The sequence below is a fragment of the Crocodylus siamensis genome, chromosome 4, assembly GCF_052110815.1.
Source record: "Crocodylus siamensis isolate JL-2025a chromosome 4, ASM5211081v1, whole genome shotgun sequence".
Classification (NCBI taxonomy): Eukaryota; Metazoa; Chordata; order Crocodylia; family Crocodylidae; genus Crocodylus; species Crocodylus siamensis.
In genome coordinates, this window is record NC_143398.1 from 130,775,994 (window position 1) to 130,793,667 (window position 17,674).

The following is a 17,674-nucleotide window of genomic DNA, read 5'->3' on the forward strand; positions in this document are numbered from 1 at the left end:
ATTATTTTTCTTCTCCAGTGCTTGCTAGCTAATGCCCAGAACACCATGGCGTGTCTTCTAATTCTAATCGTCTATTCCTTTAATTCTGAACCCAAGGTCAGTAGATAGAAATTGAAGAATACAAAAGGAAATGCTGCATAAAGCATCAATTGGAAAAACTTTCTACTTCTAGTACAGTGTAGCTTTGTGCATTTGATCTTTGCCTCTGAAATGCAAGCTCAAACTGGCTAGGGAAAATGAACAATAGCAGGCTCTCTCCTGTTCATCACTCGCATATCCAGGACTGCAACTTCTAAAGCCATTCAGATCAATGACATGACTAAATATGACTTGTGTTCATAAAACATGGTCAATAAGGATGACAGCTATCCGTGTTTCACCTTCTCCAGCAAAATGCGTATCAAGTGCACATCCTTCTGTAAGTAGGATGTGACACTTGTTAAGTTAAATAATACCTAGATGCAGTGTTTATTTTATGCTATTTTATATCTTTTGGGCACATTATTCCTTGGTCAGGTACTAGAAGCTATACATCCATTTTCCCACAATGCACTGTGAATGCGTAATGAGTAATGCGAATGTCAACCAACTGGATTCCTTGAGCCTGGGGAGTATTGTAAATGTAGTCTTTACATTTGCTGCAAAATGAAACACTGGTTTGTGTACCTGATTATTGGTCTTTGTATAACACCAGGTTTGCTGCATCAGTAAAGTGGCTGGCAAGAGCTGAGAGAGTGCCTTTGTCTGTTTTGCGGTTGCTAATGATCACACCCCTTTAAAAATGCATATTGATTACGTTCTACAATTTAAAAAATTGTACACCAGATTTTTAACAAGCCTTTTTTAATAACTTATAAATTCATATGACATCTGCTTCTTGAGAGTTCTCCACATCTTAAAAAAGGTGTGCCTTTTATGGCTGAAACTACATCACCAGAACTGTCAAAATAAGCATACTAGTCTGTGTAACATTCTAAGTTTTTCCTGTGTCTTGAGCTATATATTCATTCTAGTTTTTCTTGCAGTCAGACTAGAAAAGTCTACTCTTAAGTAAAAATCAATGAGTGGCAATTCAGCATTGTGTGGAATAACAAATAGATTACAACCAGTTAAACTGCTGTGAACTCATGCAAAATTAAGAACTCGTAATAACAGCACTGAAATTTTAACAATGGTCTATAGGTATAACAAGATCCCCAAAACATCTAGGACTATGACTAAGGGTAATTGCTGTTGCTTGAACTACATTTCTTGAGGTCTATCAGACTAGAAAAAACAAAAGATTCTGAAAGTGTGTTTGTTAATTCGGCCTTAAAGAATTGTCTCAAAAGCTTACTAGCCCAGAGACTAGATGAAGTCATGCAGTAAAGACTGACAATGAAAACCGGTCTGCTAAAATGTAGCTCTTATGGAATTTAGTAGTTTTGTACTCCGCAGCTAAAAAAAGAAGGATCAAAGCAACATCATTAATCCCATGGAGTAACTTGCTCCATTAACTGTCCTACTGACTACACTGGAACTACTTATGGTGTAAGTTATTCAGAACGAGTTAAGGTATCACCATTTGGCCTTGCCTAGTTTCAGCTGTCTTGGCTGTATATTTTCATTCATCTGTCAGCAAAACAAAAGGAGAGATGAGAGAGCTGCATGTATATGTTTGACGTTAATATTGCCTCTCCTGAATATGTATCTGTGTTTGTCTGTATATGCATATATGTGTATATAGCTCTGCCTTCTCTTTGTTTTATATGTATTTATTTCTATAGCTTTTGCTCTGATACTGAACTGTCAACACGGCCATATAATATGAAGCTAAGATCAGTTTCCAAATCTAAAATGTCATAGAACTTGGAAGTTTTGGATTCAGTTTCAGGAAGAGTGAAATTTCTTGTGAAGCCGGTTTTCACAAGTGTTAGAAGACAGCATCTCTTCCCCTGCTTCTCTAAGGCAGAGGCTCAGAAAGTAAACTATGGAACTTTGTTTCTTCAACCACAACAAAGCTGAAACATTCCTGTAAGATTAAAGAGTAAAAAAATGTGCTGCAACTTTTTCCAACATCATAACTGTCTCAAATCTAGCCTTGTAACTAGAACAAAAATCCATCTGTTTCAACTTTAAGGAACTAGAAGTTACAGAAAAAACATTTTAAGAACAGACACTTATTGAAAATTAATGCAGCAACCAGTAAACAGCAAAGTGTTACACATTTAATTTACCAGATTTTATATTATCATGACATTTGCAATCGCTCCTTTTAAAACAAACATTTTAAAGACATTAGACTCTAGTCACTAGAATCCAGCACTTCCAGTAATGTCTTTCAAAAGCTGACTTTTAATTTTTAACAAAATGGGGACATGCTTTTATGCTGTATAACATTCATTTGTTCCTTCCCAAATTCAAATGAAAATTTTCATGGATTTTGTATATGAATATACTGGTAACAATATGCAAACTTAGAAACTTGTCACAAAGTGGACCTTAGAAATTCTAATATATCTTCATCCAAAGATAGTCCTGAAACTATCAAAGCTTTTAATCCAGTGTGGAGCTATGTTTCTGTTTCTGTCTTCTTTCATTGTCCTCAGTATCTGGATATGCAGTGAGATCTAGTGTGAACACCCGACTGAACATGAAGTCATCTTGCTGAAAAGAGAAAGGGCTATATCAATTTACAAAATTCAGCATATACATTATTAACATAAGCATGCCACAACTGATCATAAGGTGCTGCAGGTTACCAGAAGGATCCCTTCTTACTCAGTCTATATAACAGCCAAATGTTTGAGTTGCCCAACAAAAACATACTTAAAGTTGCATTTTAAAAGAATTGCAGAGATCAGTGTTCCAAAGAAAAACAGTAACAGTAGTTGATATTTTTAAAAAGTAAGTTAATTGTCATATGAAACTAATTTAAATGAAATTACAGGAGAGTTATAATGAAGATGTTATGTACCTCTGGACAGACTCCAATTAATGCATCTGCTCTGGAATAAAATTCTTCCTTTAGAGAAATAACTATCATCTGAAATTGTTCTTGTGACTGCTCCTTAATGAAGCTTGATACCTTTGGAGAGAAGCCAACAATTCCAGCATTAAAAAGGGGTTTGTCATTAACCAGAATGACAGAGGAATAAATATGTTACACTAAGAGAGAAAATTCAGTTTATAAATCGAGGAGGAATGGAATGGAACCATGTGGGTTCCCCAATATCACTCAAAAGATTTTCCAAAAATATATAGGTAAACAATCCACTTCAAGAAAGAAGTATGCCACATTTCTAAAATAATGGAAGGCACTTCACTTGATAGCACTTTCAAGGGAGGTGGATACCCCTGTATAAGGCAAAACTTTAGTTCTTACTGTTTATATGTGATTTAGATTATAGATGTATATTAAACTGACACAACAGCAACAGAAAACATTCTTTACTACCAGCAAAAATGTTACAGCATGGAACTACACTTACTTGAAGTAGATGAAAACATCAACCCAGAACAAAAGATAAATGGTAACATGACCTCTGTAGCTATTCTGATACCTGTAAATTGTTTACACTTTCTCTGCCATGCAATTTTAACTTCTATTTTGCTTCAGTGTTCTATATAATATTTTCTGGTATGCATATTTCAAAACCAGGTGCATTAGTTAATGGTGATCAGTGTTTTGAATAGAGTATCTAACAGATGTATTTACAATTTGCAGTTACATGTACTAAAACCAGCTGGTTGTGAGAATCATTTGGTCCAAAAACCACCACCAAAATGAGTAGGCGTAAAACTTCACACAGTTGCCTGATTCCATTGTTATGCAAATAGCTAGATGTTTTATGTACAAAGGAAGCCAGGTGACTTGATGCTCTAGCTGGTTATTAAATGGAACTTTTTGAGCAAAGAAATAATTATAATTGCAGTAGTAACCAGCTATTTGGCAGCATTTAAGCAGCACCTGTGTTGTAACTAATTTCTGTCTCTCACCTGGCCCATTTTGATAGTGATACAGTGTAATGGGTATTTTCTTTGTCCCAGACACTCAAAAGTAAACAACTATTCTTTTGCAAAAGGAGACTACTGTCTCATCAAATTACTTGTAAATTAGCAGAATGGAAGGAACCAACTTACTTTCCCAATGTTTGTATTATCCAGTGCTGCATCTACCTCATCCAAAATAAGAAAAGGGGCTGGGCAGAAACTGCAAAGAAATTGTGCAAAAGTAATCTGCTCAAATGTACTAATTATTTAAGGTTTTAAGTTTGCTGCTTTATAACATTCTGACAACAAACAGAAACAATAACAAAAATGAACTGGAATGGTAAACACAATTTTAAATACTGTGGTAGTCTTTGAGTGATTTTGATCATGATGGTTCAGGAAATGCATGAGGATTTTTGTGGGTGATTTCTTTTACTGGATCAACTGCACATTTAGGATAGATTTAGACAAGTTTTCAAGTACAAATCATTCGTCCCAGGTCTGAGGAAAAAGTAGGTACAGCCTGAGCTAAGTTCTGTGTAAAACTCTGCAAGTAAATAAAAAGTTTGCTGGTCTGTGACACAGGAAAAGAAAGGACGTTATCAGTGGATAACAGACAAGAAAATTTCAAAGGAAAGGAGAACCCTATTAGCGTAGATCAAAACCACTGCAAAATGGAAGAGTGTCATTAACACCTGTGGAGTGCAGACAGCCAGGAGCAGGCAGATTATAATGATCTATAAAGTCAATTTTTGTGTTTAGTTCTTGGTTCTTAATGTCCAGCAAACTTGTGAATTTTTGAATTTTTGTGAATTTTTGCTCCCAGGCTCAATTTTTTCAAGAGTTTGTAAATTTTCTCTGAGCACAAGGATTGTGAGGTGAGAGAGGGAATGGCTGTTCTGTGAAAAGTGTTTTCCTATCCTTGTGTTTCTCTGTCTTTTAATCTTTTTTTCTGTGATGGTTCATTTTAGTTAATGCTTGTCTATTCTTTAAAGATTTCTTGCTTAAAAAGTTGTTCAAAATGTATCCTGAAAAATACCACGCTTCACTTATGCTCATGTCATCGATGCCCTGTTACAATGAAACAGATTTTACTACAGTTACCTGTGTATAGCAAACACGAGAGCCAATGCTGCCACGGTTTTTTCACCTCCAGACAAGTTGTCCATTGGCATAAAGCGTTTTCCAGGAGCCACACAGTTATAGCTAATACCACCTAGGTAAGGTTCCTCAGGATTCTCAGGACAAAGGAATGCCTGAAACAGATATGCCAATTATATAGACTGATAAAGAAATACATGGAAGATTTACAGTCAATATTGTCGAGATCCAAAATTCTAATGATACTATCAAATCTGACTTTTTGACTGTACTTGTAGTAAGTACTTATAAATGTGTGCTGAAAAAAACCATTGATAAACGTGTATCTAGAAAGTGTCTTTATGTTGTGAAATCTTTGGGATGGGACAAACATCACTGAAAGAAGTCTCATTCTAGAGACTGCACAGGATATATAAAATGATCTTAAAAATATTTTCATTATTTACTTTTTTTATTTTACCTTAATTGGATAAAATAATGAACAGATTTTTTACATTATACTTTCAGGGCTGCTTTTCAGCTTTCATAAAAAGCTTTTTTTTTTTTTTTTTTTAACAAAATGTAAATTTGAGGCCAATTTAAATTGACACTGCCCTTATTGCTAGGAGGATATTACTATATGCAAGCTTTATTTGGAGATGAGATCCAGTATACCAAGTATATTAATAAAAATAGTCCATCAGAAAACAAGTATTAATGGGTCTATTCTAAAGAAAAAAAATAATAAATTGCATGGCATTATATTCATTCTCACAATTACACAGAATTAGAGGTTCACCAATACATTGGTTCAATATCGGATCAGCACCGATATAAAGAAAATTGATCATATGAGAAATCAGCCTGATGTAGCCAATTATTTGACCAATAAATGCCTGTGCGTGCACACAGCTGCAGCTTGGAGAGCTGCATGCAGCTGGTAAGTCTGGCGTGGTGGAAGGGGAGGAGGGAGGGAAAGGGTGTTGGGGGTTCACTTCAAGGTTCCCACAGTGAGGGAGGAGTGGGGCTGGGGCTGGAACAGGGGCAAGCACTGCCCATCTGGGGAGAGACGGGCGTGAGATGGAGCCATGGCTTGTCTAGGGGGCATGAGTTGGGGGGGTGGCTCCCGCCACTGTGTGCTGCTCGTCCTGGAGCCGCTGGATGGCAGCTCCAACCACCCATCTGGGAGGGCATGGGTGGGGAGGAGAGGGGTGTACCCGAGAAAGCGCATGGAGCAGGGCAGGGTGGGCCAGGAAGAGCCTTATGCAGCCCTGGCCCCAGTCTGCCCCTCCCTGCCCAGATCTGGGGGCACATGCCACCCATCTCCCATGCCCTCCCAGATGAGCAGCAGCAGGAGTGCTTGCCCCTGCTCCTGCTCCAGCCCCAGCCCCAGCCCCACTCCTCCCTCACCGTGGGAGCCTTGATTTGCACCCCCATGCCCCTTCCCTCCCCCCACACCAGACATACCAGCTGCACGCAGCTTTCCAAGTATTGGCCAATATGCCTCCTTAAAAATGGGCTATCGGCCCCAAAAATCTCTATTGGTGCATCCCTACACAGAATGCATTCAGCCAAGTTTTCCCACTGCACAAGACAATGAATACTATGAAGGGATGTCCTCTTAGAAATCCCTTAAACTTCACAGAAATCAGCAACAATGCCAAAATATGTTCTCAAGTTAGTTAAAACCCATTTGCAGAGATTGTATTATTTGGACAAAACTTTCCTTTGGTCGTGGTAGTCTTTTAGAAAAGCAGTTCTCAAGCTTTTTAGACTCCAGGCACTGCTCAGAAAATGCCAGCTTTTAGCTTTCAATCATTTTTTGACTGCAGAAAAATAATAGAGCAGCTTTTCTCTTTCAAAGAACTCAGAGACAACAGCAGGGCAGAATGGCTTGGACACTATGGATTCCCATTGAAAATCTCTGGGTTTTTCTTGTGAATCAAGTATAAAAGTTTGCAGTGAACAGTGCTAACACTGTGGCGTCCTTAAAGGGATCTGGCACCCTGGTTAAGAAGAGAGTTTTGCATTTTCATCAGTTAGGAATGTAGCTGGTGGGCATCTTTTGTGATGCATCTTTTGCTCTGTCCCATGTCTGGAAAGTTTCCTAGCTCTCTGCTGAGGGGTGTCCCTTTCCTTGCCATACAAAATGCTGTAGGCTTGGCACAGTTTGTGTTCTATTTGATAAGAGTGGAACTTCACATATAGATTCTCTCCATGCTCAGCTATGCTGCTAGGAATAACAGAGAATAATTGGTGGAGAACATGGAAGCATTTCAATTCATTCTGCATGTGCAGGTAGAGGGAGCTGCCCTGCTAGAGTCTGCTCCCTTTAGTGCCCTAGGGTGGGGTGGGGGTGTTATGTCTTTGCAAGAGCTATTGGCATGTTATTATTTGGATAGCTATTTTACCTGGCATGCTTGTTTGGATATGGTGCTAATTAGTTAACCAAACTCCCATAATGCTTTGTTAGTTAAGTCAAGTGCCTAGCTAAACTCTGCATGGTCTTTAGCCTTGTCACTCGTATCAAGAATTATTTAGGAATGTTTTTTTTCTAGTTTGTCAGATGCTATGAATGGACTTGCAGAGAGAGAGAGAGAGAGAGAGAGATGCTCTCTGTTCATAGAATCTAACTAAGTAGGCTGTAATCTATGAAAACTCTTTCCTCACTGAGTCTATAAGGTGCCCCCTGCCCAGCCTTGGGTTCCACAGGTATAAATTACACCCTTGGGAATTATGCACCTGAGCAATTTTGCACATAAAAGGCATGACTGCACACAATTGCATACTTTTCCATAATTAAACTGCAGTGGGCTCTGTTTCTCCACCTCCATGATGTGGAGGCACAGAGACACACAACTGCACAGCTGGGTAAGTGAGGAAGGAAGCTCCTGCCTGTGGGGGTGGGCATGAGGTTTGTGGGTGGGCACAGAGGTGTGTGGATGGGTGCAGGGTTTGTGCATGAGTATGGGCAACATGCCATCAGGCTGGGCTGGCTGGTTTAGTACTCCAGCAGGAAGCCATGGAGGAACGGAGCCTGCCCGGCCCAATGGCGTGTGACTCTGTGCCTCTGCGTATGGCTTCTTGCTGGAGTGCTGGAAGGCCTGCATGGAGGCATGGAGTCCGCTCAACACCATGTCGCGCAGCTCCTAGTCCACATGTCATCAGGCCAGGTCAGCAGGCTCCGTGCTTCCATGTGGGGCTTCCAGCACTCCAGTGGAAAGCCGCACATGAAAGCACAGAGCCCGCCCACCTGATGGCACACAGCTCCCACCTGTAGTGCTGTGATCTACACATGCTGACAGACAGCCAGCATGATCTGGTCTGAAGGCACGAAACAGCGAGCCAGGCCAGCTCCATGCTAGCATGTGTAGGCCCTGTGATTCAGCCAGAGGCTTGTGCCACCGGAGGCTGTGTACCATTGCAGGGGGAAAATGTGTGATAGGCTCACACCCCCCACACCATTTCACAATCCCCCCACGAACCCCACACATACCCACAAACCGCCCCCACACACTCACATCCTGCCACACCTTCTAAAATCCCACCCCATACCCCCATACCACACAAAGTACCTGCATGTATTTCTAAAAAAGGTTCAAATAGTGTTATATTTAGTTTTATTTGTAAAAATATTAATAATAAAGTAATTATTTTAGCATAATGTTGTGTTTTTCTGCACATAATGTTGAATTTTTTTGCGCATAATTCCCTGATATATAGTGGGTCTCAAGCCCAAGACTGAAACCAGCATGTCTTTGGAGAGTGAAAATGTTAGGAAATTGTACTATTCTGATTATTGAAGCTTTGAGTACAGGATTCTTATTACAAATGAAAGGGAATAAGTCTGCAAAGCTTTAAGCCAAGTACCTGAACCATTACTCACCTGAGCACTACTGTTTCTGCAGAGTTTCTTGTAGATCTGATCAATAGCTACTGAGACATGCTCAAAACATTTGCTGAAAAGTTCACATCTTCTTTTTTTCACCTGTTCAAATTCATGCCTACGTAGCCTGGCTTCTTTTCTACTGGCCTCGAATGCTATGAAAAAATTGCAATAAATATACTTAATGCTTCCTTTGTGTTATGTCATAAGATGTTTAAAACAATAATAGTAATCTAACACACAATAGAGTTAAGACAGTCAACAACACAGAAACTAACCACAGTAAGCTTCAAATTAAATTCTCTTAATCCATTTCTTAATTATCAAGCATCAAGAAAAGTAACGATTAAGTCATATTTATTAGGAAATTGTATTTTGCCATCTAAACAGAAAACAAGTTTAAAGCACATATAATTCAACATATTTATGTCTTAAATTTGCTTCCAAATCCCAACTTCTAGGACCCAAAACTAGAAAAAAACTTACATTCTGTGATAAGGGACTGGGTGCATAAAATGCTCACAACTGAATATTTAAACTAAAGCATTTTATATGGCTATTTATTGTTCTGGCAGTAATTTAACTCTTTATATTCTCAGTGATAAGTCAATAACCAGAAGGTCAATTTAACTGAATGGTATTTGTGCAGTAATGCTGGTGTCTGTGTTCCAGAACTGATAAGTGAATTAGCCTAATAAGTGGATTGTTTTAAAAAACACAGATATTACTAATCAAATCAATTATCTCTAAAAACAATTAAATACACCATCTATGATACATCTGAGTTCCAAAGATTATACTCTTTGGTGAAGATGAAACAGAACTAAGGATGGAATATTAAATAAGTAATTTAGAAATACATACAGAACATTATATAAAGTCATTAATATACATGTGGCTGTGTCTACATGTGTATTAGAACCAGGAGCAGTTTACTCACAAGTAAACTACTCATGAGTAAATGCTCTCAGGCAGGCGTCTACCCATGAAAGGAAGTGGAAACAGATTTGCTGCTAATGGTAGCAAACTGCTCTGGCTTCCAGGGGCCCTGCAATGAGCACCTGTTCATACCATGGAGAGCTCTACAGTCCCCCTTGATGCTAGCCCAGGGGCTGGCAGGGAGCACTGGGCCAAGAGAAAGCTGTCTTCTGGCTGGGGCTGGAACACTGCTTCCCTGGCAGTGTCCTCCTGCCCTGGCAGCCAGGAGCTCCTGGCCCTGGCTCTTTGATCGGGGCAGGAGATTTGGAAAGAGCTGCAGGGGAGAGGCAGGTCCCAGCCCCCTGCCCTGATCCGCTGGTGGGGCAGCTAGCAGTGAGTGGGGTTTCCTACTAGCTGCCCAACTGGTGGATGGGGCAGCAGGCCAGGACCTGCCCTTCCCCTGCCCCGCACCTCAATTGCTTGATCAGGGCACAGGGCTGGGACCTGCCCGACTGGGATGGTTCCCAGCCTCTACTCTGATTGCAGGGGCTGGAGAGCCTGGATGCCGCCCAGCTCTGTGCTCACAGAGCTGGTTGGGGAACAGGCTGGAGAATTTGTTCCTTGCTCAGCACCCTGAGCATGGAGCTGAGTGGAGAACAGGCTCCTGAGCCCCTGCAGCAGGGAGCTCCCATCATCAGACTCTGCAGTCACTGGGCCAGTGCTGGGAGATCTGTATTTCCCAGCACCAGTTCTGTGGTTGCAGGGCTGGTACTGGGAGATCCTTATTTTCCAGTGCCAGCTCTGCAGTTGGGGGGCTGACGCTGAGATAAGGAAATCCCAGACCCCACTCTCTGATCATAATGGTGAAGTGGGTGCTGGGAAATAAGGATCTCCCAGCCCCTGCTCATGATCTTGGAGCTGGGGTCTTGGAGCTCACTGCTGCCAGGGCATGGGGACATAGTCCCCACCTGGACTCCAGTGGCAGAACCTGCCCTGGCAGCAGGCAGCTCTCAGGGGCAGGAAGCATTGTCTACACAAGTGCTACTCTGCAGTAAGTAATCACAAGTAAATTTGCTACTTGCATTTGCAGGTAAAAAATTTACTTGCAATTAGCAAGGTTTACGGTGCAGTAAGCCTGTGCACATGTAGACACACACACTTACTGTGTAGTATACTGCACAGTAAAGTGCCTCGTGTAGATGCACCCTGTCGGTTTAAAAGTGAAACCAAAGATAATGGTAAGGCATGTAGAATGAAGTTTCTGCAAAAAGCAAAGGAAATACTTAAACACCTGAAGAGTGAAATTAGTGAAGGTCAATTTCAGAAGCAAGATTATTCACTATCCAGAGAAGTGACTAATAACAAGTAAAAGTTTGCTGTTACCATCTACTGATTCTTCAAACTTGTCCTTCACAATCTGCAATTTCTTCAGTGCTCTTAGGTTTGGTGCAGCTGTCCTTAACAAAATATTCTCTTTTGCTGCTGCTTGCTGCTGCAGTTGTTTCAGATGAGCCTCAATCTCTCCATCAGACTGTAGGTCCTACATAAAGACAGACAACTCATAAAAAGGGTTTACTTGCCATTACTCAGGCAGATCCTGAATGGTAGTGCCCTATTATTAAAAAGCTTTAAAACATTGTTTTGACAGGGAATGGACAAATGCTGCAACATGCTAAGCAGAAATAGGAATTAAACAGACAAGTCTTCAAAATGCTAAAGAAACAGAAGTTTACAAGGTAACCTGTATTGGAATAAATGGGCAAGAACTAGGCTAATGCCAATGTCTTAAGCAAACCTTTTAAATCAGTTGCACCTAGCAACATGTACTTCCTGAAGGAAGTTTTTTTTTACACTTAAAGGACTGTCTAGAATTTCTTTACACTTAAAGGATTGTCTAGACATACCAAGACACCCCAACATCTAAGCCTAATAATCTGTTGTATGAGGCATCTTGAAGACTGAGAGAACAACTCTTTCTCTTGAAATAAGAGACCCTGCAAAACTATAAGGGGTGCGTCTACATGTTGCCCTACAGTGATGTAGTGATGCGCTACGTTGTCCTATGGTGCGCTACAGCAACATAGCAATCACATGGGTCTACACATGATCAGCAGCTACACTGCTGTAGTGACACACTCCCCCAGTATAGCATGCTACTGTGGAGGCATAGTGACAAAACTTAATTGTATGTAGTGTGCACGGTGCAGTCTGGGCAGTTACTGTGCCATGTTTTACTATTTTTCCAAAAGGAACTACTAAAGCACAGCACCATAGCAATGTTGCTGTATGGTGACATGTAGATGTGCCCAAAAGGTACTTTTCTTACCTCTATTTGAAAAACCCTTGATGCTCAGCATTTAGCAAAATTCATTCAGAACTTCTATATGTTATGGCTTTTATCAAAATCATGACTAATTTTTAACCTGCAAGAGGCAAGGATTTTTGTGGGTGGTATTGTTTTATTGGAATAACTTCATGTTTGGAATGTTTTACTGAAACAACCAAAGCTTTCGAATGTGAAGGATACATTGCAATCAAAAGGTTGTCTAAGTCTACCCCAACCACACAGTTGGTTCAATAGAAGATACCTTGACTATCAAGGCCGGAACATTACTCCAACATTACCAACTCTTAGCCTGATATTCTGAACCAGACTTTGACATTGTGCAACTATATTAATATTTTAGGAGCTAGTTTTTTAAGAACTCTTCTCTCAGAGCCATGAACAACCACAACTCCCCAACTTAACTGTTTTATGAAAACTAACTTGATCAAGAAAGGGAAAATTGCTTCTGTAACCTCTTCAACAGGTGAGTAACCATGACCTGAGGGACTCTTATAGAGAAAAGGGTACTTATAACCTTAGACTAAGAAAAGGAGGGCTCAAGGCACTTCAACTGTCAATCACTTGTAAAAATGCTGAACCTAGGGATGCTACACATACTGTTTATCCTATGAAGGCAACAACATAAAGGAAAATCAGAACAGCAATCCTGCTTTTTTTCTCCATTAGATTTGCATAAACTTAGACCTACAGAATAAAGTTAAAAATGTATTCCAACTAGGCAAATGCATATATTAATGCTAAGCGGACCAGGTTCTTTGGGTAAATGTGCTTTGGGAAGCTTCTACTTCACCCAGGAGAGCTCATACATAACCAGCACACTCTCCCTATGCCTGAAGAAGGGTGCTTGTGCCCAAAACCTTGTAGAGAAGAAATTTTCCAACTATTTAGTTGGTCTAATAAAATATATGACATTTACCCAAAGAACCTTATCTGCCTATGTCCTTAGACCAACACAGCTATAACCAACACCCCCAAAACATATACTAAATGGTATAAAGTCAAGATGAGTAACAGGGGATGGTTGCTGTCCAATCTCAGGCCTACCAGTTTTTATTCTGAAGTTTCTCTAAAGATTCCCATGTCCGCTCCCCAAGTGCTAAATAAAAACTGTTTACCTTTAGATCTTCTGCTAGACTGCTGTAGTCTATCTGAATTGCACCTTCTCTTTCATAGATATCTGCTGTCGTCTGAGTGCTTTCTATTTTTGATCCTAGCTATAAAATAGGTGAAGGAATTCCCAGTTGAGAAACATGAAATACAGTGATCTTTTCAATTGTTAAAAGAAAAAAAAGTCCATGCCTAACTTATTTTGCAAGCACAAGTTGATTTAGCAATTGCCTGACATTTTGCATTATTAGTTGAAAAAGCTATCTGCAAACCGTGAAGAATATATCAACTGAGGCTGTAATGTTAAGATGAAAGCAGCAGTGGAGTTGTTTAGCGTACAATGGGAAAAGCAACACTATCCTGATCTGAGGGCTGGCTTTCCCAGAACAGTTCATTCCCCTTCAAAGGAGAGTATTTTGTCCAGAGAAAACATCTCTTCCACTGGATTGGTCTTATAAAAAATGAATGAGACTCCATTTCCTGTGCTGATAGTAAGCATAAGCAGAATACTTGTTATTCACCAGTCCCAAAGGGTAACTACCCAGATCTAAGTAGCTATTCCCTGACAAACAGAACTTCTGCCTGGTCTCAGTATCAGTCCCTCACCAAATACTTCCATCCTCAGTGTCAAGGCCACATTCCCTCCAAGACCTTCACTAGATGTCCCCATCCACCCTTCTTTCCTCATTTCAACTCTAAGTATGGGCCAGTGCTCTACCCTCATATGAGATTTCTTTTTCTCTGATATATGCACTCCATGAGTGACTTCATGTCCCTGCCCGCTCAGAGGGTACCCTGGTCATCTTATTCTTCGTCCTCCTTGTATTCTCATTTCTGCCTGATCTCCCCATAAGACCCTTCCCAATTAATAGGTTTAGTGACAATTCCTGTAAACTTCCTCAAAAAAAAAAATCACTCTCTTCCTACTGAGATAACAAAAAAAGTAAAGAATCTTTTCTCCTCACAAGCCACTGACTGTGGGGAAGATTCTCTTGGGAAAGGAAGAAAGACTGAAAATGTAATAAAGTATCAATCCTCCATCAACAGATTATATTACTTCTTGTATTTCTATGCCTCTGCTGGATGAAGAAGGTTCATATTTAGATAACAATCATTTTAGAAGTTGAGGCGTTAGAATTTTATGTTAGAAATTCATGTGGATGAATTCTCAATGCCAAGCATATAAACTTGAATTTTACCCCATCCTCAGGTCTTATACTTCTGTAATTCTGGCTGGATCTTTGTGTACCCTCTTAAATGTATTTTTTCAGTACTGATACACCAAAACTTTATAGTACAAAGCCAGTATTTTTTTCAGGAAGATATTGCCAAAGATGGTGAAGGTAAAGATCTGTTGTTTGTTGGATGAGGGCTAATTTTTCTTGTGCCTGTATTACTGTTTTTATACGTTTTATAACAACGGCATTTTTTTCCTAGAAGGGAAATGAAAATGTTTTCTTTTCAGGACCAGGTAATTATTCTGTCACAGTAAGTATTTAATACATATTTTTTTAAGTACCTCAATTTCACTGACTTCATCCAGTGATCCCCACAGGAGATCAATTCTCAAGTCTTGGACCTTGCATTCAAGAAGCCTGTTATGTCTCTCTAATCTTTTCTGTTCCAGAGAGGCTTCAATAGCTGTAGCTTCCCTTTGTAATTTCCCTGCTTCCCTACAAGTACAAAAATACATGAAACCAGTAAACAATGGCAGTATCATCACAGCCTGTAGAACTGTATCATTGTATAACTGGTAGTGATCAAGTAAGGACAAACAAATAAGGGATTTTACCACTGTAGTCTACACTATCCATTCAAGAGGAGCACTTGGTGCTAATGTTCTGAAGTCGCAGCTACTGTTGGGAGATAGGACACTGGACTGGGGACCTGATCAAAGAAATAGCAATTTTCTTGCTTCTAAAGGCTCCCAAAAAGCACAAGCACAAGAAGTTCAGGCATTTAAAGTCAAGACCTCTTTTTGTATTAACCAAACTAATCCCTGTTAGTAAGCACAATTAGTAATTACTTATTAAGAGCTAGTAATATCTTCCTGGCTTCCTCAATTTCACTTTGTGTTTTTGTAACCTCAGATTTTTGGGTCATTAATCTATCCTTAAGGTGCCGCTGTTCTTCCATTACTTCATTCAACATTAGTAGACATTTTTCTTCATCCTGCATAAGAAACAAAAATATTTTTGTATCTTTAGATTGACTTTTATCAAGAAAATCTAATTTGCCCCTATTAGCTACTACACAGAAAGAAGAAGTCAAAATGAAAGAATGTTCCATTGTATTACAGTACATTACAGCCCATTATACCTGGAAGGTACTGAGAACAAAACATACTGTGTAAAACCTGCACAGCCAGTCCTATGCATTGTAAGTACTGGGATGTTGTACAACTAGGGGCATAGCTACCTTTGAAATGACACTAACTGTACACTATATGGATTACTGTTTGTCTCTTCAGTAATACCTCACCATCCTTTTCTCAGCTCACATGGGAAGCTCTCCTGTACAAACTGTCCCATTTACTCAGGCTTGTCCAGGACAAGCAGAGTTCCCACTGGAATGCCTATTATGAACTCTAAAAAGGAAACACTGTTACAAGGCTGCAACAGTAATAGCTAAGTCACTACATTTATCTTAAAATTCAGTTGCAGTGAATACATGCTTAAATAAGAAAAAACAGTTGTGTTTCAGTGTCTTGTTGAATCTAGAGCTGAAGAGTTTCATACCTTCAAACAGCTTTTCTATATATTATAATAATATATTATATATAACTATATTTATTATACAATAGAAAGATGAAAAAATACACAGGTACATGAAATCATTCTCAGTATGGAACAAGTTTATATGATATGAGGGATCCTGGTTTTCTCCGATAAAAATCACAAATTCTCTGATAAAACCCCCAAAATCCATGATTAAAATGAAATGCCACTATCAACTGACAGGTATCAATTGAACACAATGTTTTATTGATGTATTTACAATTTTAAAGCAATTTGGAAGCCTACCAGTGTCTCAATCACTACTCTAATTTTATAAAAGCCTAAATCTGTCTGTCTGTCTGTAAAATTTTATTTGGCTGGAAACAGCCAATCAGAGTGCTCCAAGAGTGAGGGAGCACCTCCATGATTCTGAAACTGTGACAAGGCAGACAGAGGGTGGGGGAGCCAAGGCCAGCAGTGATGGCCCCGACTCCCCCACCCCGCTCCCTGCAAGAAGCAGAGCAGCAGCATGGGGCATTAGGTGACAGCACTCCATCCCAGCCCCCTCGCCTCCCACCATTCTTGATGAGCAATTGGCTAGTAATAAAATAAATTCTAAATACCTATAAATTTTGGCATTTGATTTTGGGTTTTTAAAGTAGTGTTAACTATACACAAATGTTTAACTTTTCTATTACTCCATGTGATCCTTTTTTTTCCTAAGGAGTTAAAGCTCCAGAGGATTTTAAGGATAAATTCTAAGGAAAACCAACTACAACTCTTTGTACGTTCTGTACATCTGGTCAACTTCAAAAGCCATTTCATATAAAAATATTACATAACCAAGATATAAACCATTCTTTATGTTGAGTTACGCTTAAATTATTTTAAGTTGACTAGTTAATATTTGTAAAGTGCTTTGAACATAAGAAGAACCATAATAATGTTCAATATTAATTACTTATAAAACTTTCAAAAGACCTTCATTGGTCTTATCTCTACATAGCTGGATTTCTCTAGTTTTGAGGAGTTCAAATATCTTATACTGTTATATTAACATACTTACAATGTTAAAATAAGAGTATGCATCATTTTTAATATTTATGGTTCAGTACTGAATATTTAGAAGGAATGACAAATAGAATCAACCATTTCATTTAAAATTGTGATTCTCTATATTACTTCCTCCTCCTCTACCCTAAAACACAAGATTGTTCTAGGTTATAATTACCTTCTTCAGGTTGACAATCTCAGCCTCATCTTTATGAACTGCCTCTTTCAATGCACTGATTTTGTTAAACTGTTTTTGAAGCTGACCACGACTAAATTCAAGCTGAATGTTCAATCGTGCCTTCTGGTTTTCGAATTCCAGTCTAGACAAATAACATGACATTATGATTTGGGACAACACTGGAAAGAAAAGAGAAATCCACTAATCCAGGGTACAATATCCAAAGTTGACAAATGCCATGTGACTAGAATATTTTGCCCATCAGAAAAGTAGAGTTTATGACTTAGTACAAGGTGCATTAAGGCATTAACCTGAGCTGATTTATATATAAATTCTTCTTTCATTGTTCTGTCACCAGATTTATTAAACCCATCCTCACCTCCCATGTTCCATTTCTCTGAGATGAAAGCTAAGAA

General features: G+C 39.3%; 1 protein-coding gene across 1 annotated transcript in view; it reads right to left on the reverse strand.

Moving 5' to 3' along the window:
* Positions 1-2,450: 2,450 nt before the first annotated feature.
* SMC1B (structural maintenance of chromosomes 1B) overlaps positions 2,451-17,674 on the reverse strand; it is a 66,206-nt gene continuing 50,982 nt past the window's right edge. The window contains exons 16-25 of the mRNA XM_090041121.1: positions 17,259-17,400; positions 15,337-15,482; positions 14,830-14,983; positions 13,319-13,417; positions 11,240-11,396; positions 8,939-9,093; positions 5,077-5,228; positions 4,123-4,192; positions 2,957-3,067; positions 2,451-2,646 (exon numbers count right to left, since the gene is read on the reverse strand). Of these exons, the coding sequence (XP_089897247.1) occupies positions 2,536-2,646; positions 2,957-3,067; positions 4,123-4,192; positions 5,077-5,228; positions 8,939-9,093; positions 11,240-11,396; positions 13,319-13,417; positions 14,830-14,983; positions 15,337-15,482; positions 17,259-17,400 (1,297 nt within the window). The 3' untranslated portion in view covers positions 2,451-2,535. The remainder of the gene's footprint in view (positions 2,647-2,956; positions 3,068-4,122; positions 4,193-5,076; positions 5,229-8,938; positions 9,094-11,239; positions 11,397-13,318; positions 13,418-14,829; positions 14,984-15,336; positions 15,483-17,258; positions 17,401-17,674) is intronic.